This window comes from Ranitomeya imitator, chromosome 2 (assembly GCF_032444005.1).
Source record: "Ranitomeya imitator isolate aRanImi1 chromosome 2, aRanImi1.pri, whole genome shotgun sequence".
Lineage (NCBI taxonomy): Eukaryota > Metazoa > Chordata > Amphibia > Anura > Dendrobatidae > Ranitomeya > Ranitomeya imitator.
In genome coordinates, this window is record NC_091283.1 from 820,464,103 (window position 1) to 820,478,761 (window position 14,659).

General features: G+C 43.2%; 1 protein-coding gene across 1 annotated transcript; it reads right to left on the bottom strand.

Moving 5' to 3' along the window:
* Window positions 1-857: 857 nt before the first annotated feature.
* On the bottom strand, window positions 858-9,683 carry NPS (neuropeptide S). Its single transcript, XM_069755904.1, has 3 exons — window positions 9,641-9,683; window positions 9,456-9,534; window positions 858-4,430 (listed from the first exon to the last, which is right to left on the bottom strand). The coding sequence occupies exons 1-3, from the start codon at window positions 9,661-9,663 to the stop codon at window positions 4,251-4,253; spliced, it is 282 nt and encodes a 93-aa protein (XP_069612005.1). The 5' UTR covers window positions 9,664-9,683; the 3' UTR covers window positions 858-4,250.
* Window positions 9,684-14,659: the final 4,976 nt, after the last annotated feature.

Sequence of the window (14,659 nt, forward strand, 5' to 3'; positions counted from 1 at the left end):
TTAGAATGGTGTCATACTTCGTTATTTTCTATCATATAGACCCCTCAAAATGACTTCAAATGTGATGTGGTCCCTAAAAAAAATGGTGTTGTAAAAATGAGAAATTGCTGGTCAACTTTTAACCCTTATAACTCCCTAACAAAAAAAAATTTTGTTTCCAAAATTGTGCTGATGTAAAGTAGACATGTGGGAAATGTTATTTATTAACTATTTTTCGTGACATATCTCTCTGATTTAAGGGCATAAAAATACAAAATTTGAAAATTGCAAAATTTTAAAAATTTTCGCCATATTTCCGTTTTTTCATAAATAATCGCAAGTAATATCGAAGAAATGTTACCACTAACATGAAGTACAATATGTCACGAAAAAACAATCTCAGAATCAGCGGGATCCGTTGAAGCGTTCCAGAGTTATAACCTCATAAAGTGACAGTGGTCAGAATTGCAAAAATTGGCTCGGTCATTAAGTACCAAATTGGCTCTGTCACTAAGGGGTTACATTGCCCACCCAAACTCAAGGACCCAAATTCCAGCACACAATGTGACCTTGAACCAGGAGGCAATCCACCTAGTGACGTCCTACCGGTAGACACTCACTGAGAACACTGTGTTGAATTCGCACCAGACATGAGGGAAACCCGGGACCCACATACCCACCCCCCAGAGTATGGTTTCAGTTGTTTCTTTTGTAACATTTATTATTTAATACCTTTGAAGCATTATTTATCGTTGATTCTCCTTTGCCTTAATGTGCCCTTACCCTTGAACTTTTAGCGCAAACATATCGTTTTCATCTCAGACTCTGCGTCTGTCACTTTTATGTCGTTAAAAAATTCACCATAGTCTTAGTTAACTGATGCTTGTATTTCTCACAGCTGAATTTTATTTATCCAGGATTTTAATATGTTCATGGTAAAAAATTAAAGATATTTGTTGAAAAATGGTAATGCCTACGCCATAGCTAGCATGGCAAGTGGGGGTGAGCAGCACTCACTATTAAGGTATTCCACACAAGGACTAAAATGAGAGCCACAATGAAGCATATAAAAATACTAACCTGGGCTGCAGTCAGTAGTGTTTATCTCAGCTCGAATTGACAAGTTCACCTTCAAGAGTGACTACTACAAACGAGTGGATCTCCCAAAATTAGTTTTGGACAGGCTCACGTGATTTGGCCAGCAGATTCTATTAATTGCTAATAAAATAGGTCCTAATTAAAACTGCCTTGAAAAGATGATTACTATAATCTGGAGTCTTTTCAGGCCGAAAAGAATAATAAACACAGAAGAGAAGATAGGTTAAAAATATTTTTTTAAAAATGCTTTATACTCATCCATTTAAAGTCCTCACCTGACACCTTACTTCACCACCACAAGTTTTTGGGTTCTTCACGCACCGAGGTTAGTGATCGACCTCATGTGGTAGATGGGGAATGATACACATCACGAGTGTTGTGTGTGGCCTCAGATCTGTGCCGGGGACCATTGAGCTTATAGAATCAGTAGGAGGCAGCTGAGTATATTTTGGTTTGCTTTTAACCTGTTCTTTGTCTTCAAAAAATATTCAACAAAATGGCTAATGGCTAGAAACAATTTATCTGGATTTGTTCAAATCAAATCCTTCAAATTTCCAATTTGTTGTAATTCAGAATTTTTGGGAAATTCATAAAGAATTTGATTCTTTATGGATCAACTTGCTAATCTCTAAATCTTAGTGACTACAGCAGCAATTAAGAGAACAAGGATTGTCATGTTATAGCAGTGGTGCATGGAGGTTTATTCCCAACGGTGAAAAGTACGACCATCAAATAGGCAAGGCATTGCCCCCAATAAAGGACTCTGTAAGTTGATTCTTGACTGTGAAGAAGTGCTAGTGTGAAGGATATTCTGCGAGACTGTGCATTGTACAGACAAGCTACTAATGGACACTGCTGCTGAAAGTGGTGGCCATGAGAGAGTTGTGACCTGCGCTGGCAGTGAACACTATGTTGTTGAGAAAATTACACAAAGACTGTTACTGAGAAGATGAGGTGATGCCAGGAAGACAGATGGCAAATTGTCGCAAGTGCAACTTAGTTTTTGGTACCTACTATTCCAGGAGCCAGTGTTTCTAAGATCATCTAATTGATATAGATATGTTTTACTTACTAGCGGTAAAGGTCAAATACAGGTTCAGATAGTGCAGTCAGAAAAGGAGAAACTGTGTTGCAGAGAGAAATGCCTGCCCTATAGCTAGTTAGCAAGTTGGAGTTGAGAGCACAACCTAATGGCTTAGTGATCACCATACTGGAGAATAAGAAGAACTCCAGCCTAATCTACAGCCTTGTTGTTTGTCCCAGCTGTAAACCAGCCAACCCGCATGAGTGACTACTGCTATTAGAGGAGGGTGAGGATTGCCAAAGCAATGAAGTGCATAGAGCTTATGTCTGACTGTGAAGTACCAATTGTCTTTACCTCTGTATAAGGCTTTTTTCACATTTCCGTCGGTACGGGCCCGTTGCAATGCGTCGGCCCGACGTACCGACGGATGTTGTGAAATTACTGCACGAAGTGGGCAGTGGATGCAGTTTTTCAACGCATCCTTTGCCCATTCTGCAGTCCGGGGAGGATGGGGCAGAGTCTCGGTCGCGCATGCGCGGTCGAAAATGGCGGACGCAACGTACAAAAAAACCTTACATTGAACTTGCGGTATCGGAATGCTCAACACTAATGAGCACTCTATTAGCATTAGGCCCCATGCACAGGGATTCTGATTTGGTATGGACCCATGCAGAGGTACAATGTCCTCATACAATTCTGTGAGTGCAGTATTATGGTTCGTTACAACTAAGAGGATTTATGGAGCTGTAATGTGGGTACCAGAGGTCCTATATTAGAACTCTATACTTAATATTATTTAATACCAGTGGACTGATTAGATTTTTCTCATGGCACAAATAAAAATCGCTTAATGTGACATTCGAGAACGTGACCATAGCAATTATCTAAAAAGTCTAAAGTTTTACAAGATCTGCCAGCAGAATACAGACTACAGGTGTTTTCTTTCTTGGCAGCCTGTATTCAGCCTTTATTCTTACAGAACATTTACATTTCCTACTTGACTGTCTACTTGTAAAAAGGGGAATTCCAGTAATGACATGTTATGTATATATACAGTATATATATTTTTTCATTTAAGATAACATCTTGAAAACATTACTCCCCTTCAAAATACTGTCCATTGGATGATTCGCACTTGTCCCAATGTTTTTTTCCACTAAACATTTTTTTATATTCTTGTGAACTAATGCTGTTAAGTGCCTTCAGCTATTTTTTCTTAACCTCTTCTATGTCCTGAAAATGCTTTCTCTTTAGCTTTATTTTCATCCTTGGGAATAAGAAAAAAGTCACAGGGGGCTAAGTCAGATGAGTAAGGGGATGCGATACCATTGTCATGCCATTTTTTGCCAAAACTGTTTGATTTTCAACGCTGTCCTGGCAGCCGCATTATGATGATGGAGCAGCTAGTCCCCCGATTGCCACAATTCAGGTTGTTTTTTTCTCACTGCCTCACACAATCGCTTCATCACTTGCAGATAGTAATGCTGTGTTGTTTTACTGTGGTGTCCTGAGGAACAAAGTCAAGGTGAATGACTCCTTTGATGTTGAAAAAAACAAACCATCATGGACTTCAAATTTGATTTCACTTACTGAGATTTTTTTGGTCTTGGCGATGAAGCCGTCTTCCACTGGTTGGGCTGCTGTTTTGTTTCGGGATCATAGGCGTAACACCAAGATTCATCCCGTGAAATGACTTTTGACAAAAAGTCAGGACTACCCCCATTATTCGCCCAACCTAGCCCCCTTCGACTTCTTCTTATTCCCAAGAATAAGGAAAAACCTGAAGAGAAAGCAGTTTCAGGACGTAGAAGAGGTTAAGAAAAAATAGCTGGAGGCTTTTATCAACATTAGTTCAGAAGAATATAAAAAGTGTGTCAAACAGTGATAAACACCGTTGGGACAAGTGCATATCATCCCACGGACAGGATTTTGAAGGGGAATAATATTTTCAAGATCTTATCTTGAATATAAAAAATGTAAATAAGCAATTCTCGTTTAGTGAGGCGCCTTTATAGCGCGCTGTCTTCCAAACCGAAGCCCCGTAACTCATTGTCCTCTCACCATAAAAGAGACAGGTTTATAGTTTATACTTTTATATTCATAGAAAAAAAATCCTCTATGTCCATGGGCGCTCTATGTGAACATTTAGTTAGGATTTTGCCCTTCTGAAGGAATTTTTTTTAATTCCTGATCCAACGCCGTTCCGAAAGGACCTCTTCATGAAAGACTTCTCTAGAAAGGGTTTGAGGAATGCCAGCTCTTCGCTACGATCGGCTTCCATCAGGCAACTGTTCAACAGGATGAGGCAGTAGTCTGATTTTCCAGATGACTATAGGGGAAGATAAGAAATCATTCAATGAATGGATACAACTAGCAGCAGCGTAATATATAAGGCTTCCGGTCGCATTCATCCTCCGCAATCTGCACTAATAGTGGTTTTATCACTACGGACATTCAAAGCATATTTAGAGGATATTCCACATGTGAGATAAGTAGGAAATTTAGGCTATGACCAAATAACTCACAGGTATCATCACCCATATAAATCATGCATGACACTGAGGTTATGACGGCCTTTAAATCACGGTCCATATAAGGTCCGCAATTCTGCGACTGACCACGGGTTTCCTGACTTGACCTTGCCACCTCATATATGAGTTTGTATATTTGAGTCGGGAGAATCAGTGCCAGTTCAGGCATTGTGGTCTGTATATGGTGAGTGAAATACCGTACATCCATCTGACCCTGGTCTTACCCTATTGTTCTGTAGCTTTCCATTTCCTCTCTCCAGTTTTTCACATCATGATGACCCTATTGCTCTGCAAATACTGGCCATTCTTTCTGATAAATCCCATATAGGTTGATCAGTTGCCATCTCTCTTTTCCTTAATATAGTCCTTTCCTTTCCTTTCCTTGAAATACTCTGTGAAACTGTGAACCATTCACATTTCCATTCATCCATTTTACCCATTAAATCACTATATGGATTACAATGAAATCACAGGAGCTTACAGGTCACTACCTCACACAAAATCAACAGTCTCTTCCTCTGCTGCTGTACAAGAATCTGTCTAGACAGAATTATCATAAGTGTGTTTATGAGAAACGGGGGTCGTTTCTAGAACTGCTTATGTTGAAATATACACATTCTGACATTGTTTTTGCATTACTAATTATGCAAGTGAGGATTAGTACACATGGGAATGACATTTGTCCCTCCCTACCTCTGCCGACACTAACCAAAATCGTGAAAAACGGAAACAGCTGGAACATTGGAGTGGAGCTTCTGCGGATTACAATTTAGGTGGTAATAATGTAATGTAATGTAATAATACAACGATCAGTCTACTGCCTGCTACTTCTACTAAGTTAGCTCTTTTCTCTACTAGTCAAACAATGTTTGCAGCTTCACACGGATGCTGCAGGGTCTTGGGGCAATTTTTCAGGGGCATTTGTGTGTAGGGTGGTGGCCAGTGGCATGGCATGTAGCAGGTTTATTTTTCCAATTCTGGTAGTGGTGAAGCTGTGGAGGTCAGTTTTAGCAGGCAAAAAGTTGTGTTTTCATTGTGAAAATTTGTTGTTTATATAATAAATAGGCTATCTGCCAAGTCTATCCCGATAGTGGCATATTTGCGTCATTTGGTGTCACGGTGCTCGGAGTGGAATGTTTATGTGGTAGCTAAACATGTTCAGGGCTTGTTAAATGATGTGGTTGATGCGTTGTCTGGTTTTCAGTTCAGCAGGTTACGGAGTCTGGTACCATGGGTGGACGAAACGGGAGCAGAATGTCCCAGCTAGCTGTGGAGTCTGGTAACAGTGTGATTTTCAGTCTAATTAGGCAACCAGTGACTGAAGCTGAGATTAATAGGTTTGGGCTGAATGGGAGGAGGTTGGTAAGGAGGTGGAAGTTGGTTCGGTTTACAAGGATAGGCTGTTTCTGTTATTGTCCCTCGTGGGTCAAGATTTGGGTCTAGTAACTCAGCATCGGCTGTAGCACAGAGACTGGCGGCGTTAGCCTTTTTGCTTAAAAAGTTACAATTCGTGAGTGACGTGACAATGGATTTTTAGCGAAAGAGGCATTGAAGGGTTTTCGGAGGGGAGTGTATAGTCGTGACAAGAGGCGGCCAGTGTCATTCGAATTGTTAGGTAAGGGTACCGTCACACAGTGGCACTTTGATCGCTAGGACGGCACGATCCGTGACGTTCTAGCGATATCGTTACGATCTCGCTGTGTCTGACACGCTACTGCGATCAGGGACCCCGCTGAGAATCGTACGTCGTAGCAGATCATTTGAAACTATCTTTCGTCGCTGTATCTCCCGCTGACATCGCTGAATCAGCGTGTGTGACGCCGATTCAGCGATGTCTTCACTGGTAACCAGGGTAAACATCGGGTTACTAAGCGCAGGGCCGCGCTTAGTAACCCAATGTTTACCCTGGTTACCAGCGTAAACGTAAAAAAAACAAACACTACATACTTACCTTCTGCTGTCTGTCCCCGGCGCTGTGCTTCTCTGCACTCCTCCTGCATCCTGTGTCAGCGCCAGCCAGCCAGAAAGCAGAGCGGTGACGTCACCGCTCTGCTTTACGGCTGACTGGCGCTGACCGTGCAGAGGAAAGCAGAGCGCCGGAGGAAAGACACGGAATGTAAGTATGTAGTGTTTGTTTTTTTTACGTTTACGCTGGTAACCAGGGTAAACATCGGGTTACTAAGCGTGGCCCTGCGCTTAGTAACCCGATGTTTACCCTGGTTACCCGGTGACTTCTGCATCGTTGGTCGCTGGAGAACTGTCTGTGTGACAGCTCTCCAGTGACCACACAACGACCTAAAGAGCGATGCTGCAGCGATCGGCATCGTTGTCGTATCGCTGCAGCGTCGTTTCAGTGTGACGGTACCCTAAGATATTGGGTTGTTTAAGATCAGTTTGCTTTTCAAATTATGAGGTACGATTATTTGCAGCGGCTTTTGTTTTGGCTCTTTATTGTGCTTTTCGCATCAGCGAGTTGGTTAGCCCATCAAAGTTGGTGGTTTGGGGTGTTAATGATGAATATTTGTCTGTTAGATGCCAGGGTGGAATGTTTTTACGGCGTTCAGAAACGGATCAAATGGGACATGCTAAGTTGGTTGTGTTGTACACGGTTCATGGGAAGAGGTGTGCCCTGTTATTGAAATAACATGTTTTTGGCCATGGTGGGGGGTGATCCGGGTTCATTCTTAAGACATCTGAATGGTTCTTCAAAATATTGAAAGATTGTTGGTGGCAACTGAGTCTTAACGATCGGCTTTGGGGGATGAGATGGTTCATCTCATTTTCGTTCCTATGTGCGCCCTGACTTGATGGCGTCATGAAGGGCTGGTAGATTATATGTATTAGTTTGGTGTATATTAATGGTATTATGTTTGTTACCATAGGTGCATGCTTAATATGGATCATACGGCACTCTTATGTGTTCTGAGGGGCGTGTGGTTGGATTTTCGTCCTGATGGTCAGCAACTCGGGCAGGACAGGTCCATGGCGTTGATCAAGTGGATTGGACTCTGTGATATGACTTGAGGGAGCGTCTTAACAGAATTCCCCTATTATTGCAGAGTGGACCGTCCACCGGATGTTCTGGGAGGAAATGACATTGGCGTAAGATCATCTCGGGAATTAATTCAAGATATAAAATTTTACGTTTTGAGATTGTGGTCAGCATATCACAGGATTATCATTATTTGGTCAAACATCATGGCATGGTTCATGTGGAGGTATGTGAGGTCGCTTGACAAGATGAAAAAGACCCAGATTAAAGTAAATTAGGTGCTGGCACGTTTTGTTGTCAGGAATGGGGGCATAGTGGTGAGACATAAGGACTTGGAGATTCCTTCAAGGGAGCGTATGAAGTTAGATGGGGTCCATCTCAATGCAATCGGTACTGATTTGTGGGTGTTGGGTTTGAGGCAAGCAAGTGTTTCTGGCGAGAACAGGGCCACGTAAGCTATCACGTGGACGTTCTGTGATGGGGGACAGGTCTGTGTTAAAAGCTGGTCAAGTGGTGATGATCTTTGGTGGGAAGGCACTATTAGGGTGCTTCTGGTGGCTTCTGTGATAGACCAAGGTAACTTGCGGGCTTAGGTCTGGCAAAGTTAGTGGTATTAATTAAGTGTTATTAATATCTCACTCTCTGGGCTGGTACAGTGCTGTCGGGGAAAAAAATTGCAAGGTTGTGGGTTATGCCTCTGGACCAGACCTTTCTGCTGTTTGATCTTATCTAATGTTTACATTGTCTATAATGTTGGGGTGCCAGCGTTGTCGGCGTCCCAAGTTTGAGTGAAATGTGTAATAAAGGCTGTCGTGGCTGTTTTACCCCAAGTCGCAGGCAGTCATGTGTTTATTTCAGGTATATTAGGTATAGTGGTAAAAGAGTCATGGTTACATTCGGAGCCTGTGGAAAAATGCATGTAAAAATAACGGAGAATGCATTTAGAAAATAAAAACACCACAAAAACACACTGTAGTGCATTTAATATTTACCTATATGGCTAACATCTCACAGCAGTGTGAAATGTGAATCCCCCCTAATAGAATATGCCCTAGAACTGGCACTTTTTGGTGCTATAAATTTGATGCGGTATGTCTGGTTTTCCTATTGGAACATTAGTGCCAAAAATCAAACAAACATCTTGCCTCTGTTGCATCTGTAAGTGTAGATTTTCTAAAGCTTTGCTGTACAAATTCTAGAGCTAAAAATGATAATTTAAAATTGTACAAACCTTTGCCTAGATTGTTTTTAGAACTGTACATTTGGTTTCTAAGTGCAGAGTAGAGAAAACAGGACATAGGCAAAGAAGAAAGCACATAAAGAGGAAAGAAGTGCGAGGAAGAGGGGTTGTACACATATCTACAGTGGAGAGAGGATAAAGCAGCTACAGTCTCAGGGAGGGCAGAGAAAATAAGTTATTTAAAAACAAAAAGGCACATGAAGAGGAAATAGGAGCAGGATGAAGGCTATTCTGATGCTTGAGCTTGCACCCTGGATACACACAAAAAAACTCACATTTAGCCTATATAATCTTTTCCTCACCTGAATGGGCTGATAACAGTTATTAATAAACTGAAGTTAACTACACAGCATATGGACATAGATGAACTAATACTAAATATAAAATGTTAGCAACTTTTACCAAAATTTTAAGATCATTATATTTAATTTCCATTCATCCAACCTGGTATTCCCCATTTAGTTGAAATAGGCATGCGTTGCAATACCACACCCAGACATAAGGGGTGCTGTTTCTGGAAATAAAAAAAGGAATTCTGAAAGATGAACCCTAGATAGTTAATTGATAAATATTAACAGATGGGTAACTTACAGTCATACACATGCCAGGCTGATACCAGAGATGCATGGTGGAAATCCAGAAGATGAATACAAAGTGAAGTTTAGAAATGCTGCGGCAAAATATGAAGAAACAATTATATGTCAACAATTATACATGTAAATATACAACAGCTAGATTATATCTGCATTATTGTGTGCTCCATAGACAGTCCTTACCTGCTCTGCTGCAGTCCGTCCATTGTGGCAGCGTACAATGGGATCTCCTGAATCTTCCTCCCGTCAGGAGGAGGTTTTATACTCTGTTCCTGAGTCATGGAGATGCTCGCTATCATGTCTAATTGATATGGGGTGGCCTTTAACAAATGTGAAAAGGGGCGAATGAGAGCTAGGAGGTGACTTTTCTGTGCATGACTTATAGAAACTTGTGGCCTTTTGGAACTAAGCTTCTGACAAGGTTCTCGGTGATGCCATCAAGACTCGAGAAATGGAGAAATTTTCTTCAAAAGTTTTGAGCAATTCCAACTTATGACAGTGAGCATATTAAACATGGAAATGTTATCTAGCTTTACTGATATTTCTCTTGTTTGTTTTGTGGCCGTGGCGAAACGAGAAGTTGTTGGTCCCTGGTGCAAACTCTCTAAGAGGGCCACCTACTAAGCACCATTTATAATGCTGGTGTTGGCTTGTGGCAGGTGGACCTTGGGTTACCTACCAGGCAGTAGGCCAAATGGAGACTACTTTGTGATGTGGCCCAGGGGAACCTGTCAAGACTTTTTAAAAGCCCAAATTTTCTTGGTAAAAGTGAAAACAGGACAATTCTTTGGACTTTACACGATAGGTTATCCAAATCTGGTGCCAGTGGTTCCACGACTATGTTGGCCTTTCAGTAGTAACATCAAGCAGTTATTTTTTTATTTACATGAAAAATTAGATCTCATAATATGTCTGTAAGAGGATCAGTTTTTAAGCCTCTGATCTTCGTCACCATACCCTTCTCTGACATTACCATATACAGGTTCTGCAAGACAATGGCACAAAGTTAGGTGGAAACTGTCTTTGGTACACAGCTTGGCAAGTACAGTGATTGGCACCGATGCTTGGCACTAAAAACACAAATCTTCGTAAGTGGACATGCAAACTCTTGGCCCAGGTCATTCTCTGGTGACAATAGATGAACTGTCCGCCCGTTCTTCCACTGTAAAATGCTCTGGAATATCTCCAACCAGCTATACAGGAGGCCCTGGAAGTGCTCCACAACCTCACAGTCATGATGCACAGGAAGACACTGCAGGCCCAAAGAACTCTCCATATCGAACACTGCTGATGTAGACATCATGGTCCTTCCCAAACATGACACCTTTGAGCAGAACCGTTGAGGCACCACTCGACTGAGTCCACCCACGTTCCAGATATTCGTCCATTTCTGCTCCTTCATCCCCTCTCACAGCATGCACATTCACAGAAGTCCAGTGACAAGGAAGGTAGCTGCAAGCTGCATCCAGACTATTTTTTTTGGCTCGGAGGTCTGAAGAGTTTGTTGGTATGGAAAGGGGAATGCTTGAAGATGAAGAAGATGCCACTTTCTCCAAATATATTTTATTAAGCTTTATACATTCACATGTACCAGTGAGAAAAAACAATAACGATAGGTAGCTGTTACCTTGAGCGTGTGACAGCGATATCTTGTGTAAATTATTGTATTTCAGTTCATATACTTTTGTTCCATCTGGGATTATGACAAGTGTCATCTTTAGGCTGAATACTTCTGTGGGTGGATAATGAGGATCCCTGACATGGCGAATACCTCCCACATCGTGACAGTGTTTAGAGCCATCATGTCTTGTGCTGCGGTTCCTGCGTGTGCAGAATAGATCCATCTACTCAGCTGCCTGTGAAGAACCTATGGGAATAAGTGATAATAGCGAAATACTTGTCATTACTCTGATTACTAAATATTGTATCATCTCAGGAAATGTCTCAGGATATCTCTATCTCTTCATGTCCTAAATAGACCATGCCATCTGGTTGCATTAAGATTTCTATTGGATTGATGTCAATTTCTCAACATTGAAATTGTAATGCCAAGAAGGAAAAGTTGTGGCAGTATGCAAATCACAAAATGGATAGATATGTTACTGATGTGCAAATGGTGACAAAGTGGAAAAAGCATTTTCAAAACATCTTGATTTCTTCAGTATTGAGTATGAGCTCCAAGTGCAGAAATCCTCGCACTTTAAGCCTTGGCTGCTACCAATGATGTTATTAATGGTTGTCTGAGGAATGTTCTGCCGCTGACTGCACTAATTGATGGCACAAAAACATCAAGATCCGCTGCTGGCGGGCCCTTTGCAGTTGCCAACCAATAACATACCAGATGTGACCGATGGGAAACAAATCTAGAGATGCTGCAAGCCATGGCAGAATGTTTAGACCACGCTGCTGGCTCACAGTAGAACGAGCAATATTTGGCTTAGTGTTGTTGTGTTGAGAAATGTTCCATGGAACACTGGAGAAATGACTGTACCACTGGTTCCACCACCAAGCTGTTACTATATCTGAAATGAATACTAAAGGGGTGCAGCTACCATACATTATGCCATCCCACACCATAATCCTGGGGTAACGGGAGTACTGTACGTCATCACTTGGCCACTAAAGAGGGCTAACCCGCTTGGCATTAGCTACTCTTTTTTTCAGATACCAGATGTTGCCTTGACCCTCAGCCTTTAACCCCTATACAGGGATCTGGACTTAATAAGGACCCTTAGGCTGGGGCCACGTAGTTAGCTGCCATTTGGTGGTGCAAGCACCCAAGTAGAATAGCCAGGTAACCGAATCAGAACCAAAAGGTCAGTATGGGAACCAAATCACAAGACAGGAGAGTAGTCAGAAAATGAGCTGCGGTCAAAAATCAGGAATGTCTACAGCGAAGGCAGGATACTGAGAAGTTTTCGATAAGCAAGTCAAATTCTAACTGGCAGTGGGCGGCATGCTTTCAGGAGCTTAAAGGGAACCTGTCACCCCGTTTTTTCAAGAAGAGCTAAAAATAGCGTTAAATAGGGGCAGAGCTGGGCTTTACATTAGTGTATTTTGGAGCCTTTATTCCCCACCTATGCTGCCGAAATACCTTTGTAAAGTCGCCGTTTTCGGCTGCCACTCACGCTGCTCAGGTCACATGGGCGTGGTGACAGCGCTGTTTCTCCCCCAGATCTCCGTTGGTGGCGTAGTAGTGTGCGCATGTCCAAGTGGCGAATCCACTGTGCAGCTTCAAGGAAAATAGCGCGATCTGCGCTATTCAGCAGTTTATCGGTGGGCCCGGGGTGACAGGTTTCCTTTAAATAGCCGCAACCCCGTCCTGGCTAAACAGAAGGAAGCAAACATTGAAAAGGAGCAAGTCAAATTATAACTGGCAGTGGGCGGCATGCTTTCAGGAGCTTAAATAGCCGCAACACCATCTAGGCCAAACAGAAGGAAGCAACCATTAAAAAGATAACTCCTGATCTCCCAGTACTTTAGAACACGGAACTAGAAGCAGACACAGGAAGGGCAGACACCTACACAGATGTCACACCAGGGCGTAGGACCGATGTGACCTCCATTCCCTGTGATGGTCTCTTCATGGCACCAAAACACAAGACAGGAGAGTAGTCAGAAAATGAGCTGCGGTCACAAATCAGGAATGTCTATGCAGCGCCCCAGGGTCCTGGTCGTTGCGGTAATGTCATTTTCCTCTAGGGGAGAGTGATATTACGTTTGGAGGTAAAAGAAGGACATCTGCATCCAGGTATCACAAACATGCAACACATTTCACACTCCAGGCCACCAGGGGGAACTCTGATCCTATTTATTAGGTCACTCCTCACATTGGTAGAACTGGTTGCCTGTAGGAAAAGTTAGTAGTTGCTGGCTGAGCTTCGCTCAGGTAGTTGGTCCCTAGCAGGTGTGGGATCCTGTCAGAGATTGAGAGCTGCAGCTTCTAGAAAGAGACATTGAAGAGAACTGTATTGCAGGGAGGGTGAAAGAAGTCATAGCAAAGGAGTGGATACCAGAAGGGGATCAACCCTACACAGGCTGCCTCCTTCTGAGGCGCAGGATACCGGTAGCCAGAACACCGAGGGAGCAACAGTCCTTTATGCCTTGCTCCAGAGAACAGCAGGACAGCTAATTTCACGTTACCTGCCTGCTCTACACCCAGGAGGCAAGGTGGCACCCCTTAGAGGCCGGGGCATGATAGAGTCCCTGTAAAACGCCTCAAGCCACCGGTCATATGGGTTTGTCCTATCCATCTGCGGGACAGAGAGAGACATAACATCTATAACATCTGTGAGGACCTTATGAGAAGCTTAGCAGTAAGGAACTACAACACCACAGTGCTAGAGGAAGGCTACTGATTTCTACCTGGACAAGGGAACTCTGGACTTGCCTCCAAACCGGCCGGACTCTGCCTACCCTGTGATCTGGTGCTCTGGACTGTGGATGCTGAAGTCTTCAGTAAAGGTAAATAGACTACAACCTTGTGTCCTCGTTCTTCACTGCGCCTCTCACCATCCACCATCCACACACTGGGAAGCCCTGGAGACATGCTTCACGTGTGGGAAGGTATACCATCTAGCTGCCATAACATCACCCCAGCGGACCCCTTAAAGCTGCGTCGGTCACCCTGACCGAATACCACAGGTGGCATCATAAACACTTCCCCTTTAAAGACCTTTCCCTTTTACACGGACGTCCCAGGGCCACGAACCAGGTCAGCCACCGTGAGATCCCCCCTGTGAACCGAAGGACCCGGTACCGAGTACCCCGCTGCCCTTGGGGGCGCTTCATCTACAAGGAAAGCAGGATACTGAGAGGTTTTCGAGGAGCAAGTCAAATTATAACTGGCAGTGGGCGGCATGCTTTCAGGAGCTTAAATTGCCGCAACCCCGTCCAGGCCAAACAGAAGGAAGCAAACATTGAAAAGCTAACTCCTGATCTCCCAGTACAGATAGAACTACAAGTACTTTAGAACACGGAAATAGAAGCAGACACAGGAAGCAGGGCAAACACCTACACAGATGTCACACCAGGGCGTAGGACCGATGTGACCTCCATCCCCCGTGAAGGTCTCCTCATGGCACTGCTCACGTGGCCTCCAGACCAATCTCTGGGTATCATTGCACCCAAGACTCCAAGACAAGAACAGAACTCATCTCTGAAGAAGATAAACCTCCATTGCCCAATTCCAGCCTCCACTCT

Bases quoted from the DNA above. Each gene is read 5' to 3' on its own strand.
- NPS (XM_069755904.1), bottom strand. From the start codon at position 9,663: ATGGACGGACTGCAGCAGAGCAG. The intron at 9,535-9,640 runs GTAAGGACTGTC...ATTTTGCCGCAG, and splicing joins GACGGACTGCAGCAGAGCAG to CATTTCTAAACTTCACTTTG. The intron at 4,431-9,455 runs GTAAGTTACCCA...CTTCCCCTATAG, and splicing joins AGCCTGGCATGTGTATGACT to TCATCTGGAAAATCAGACTA.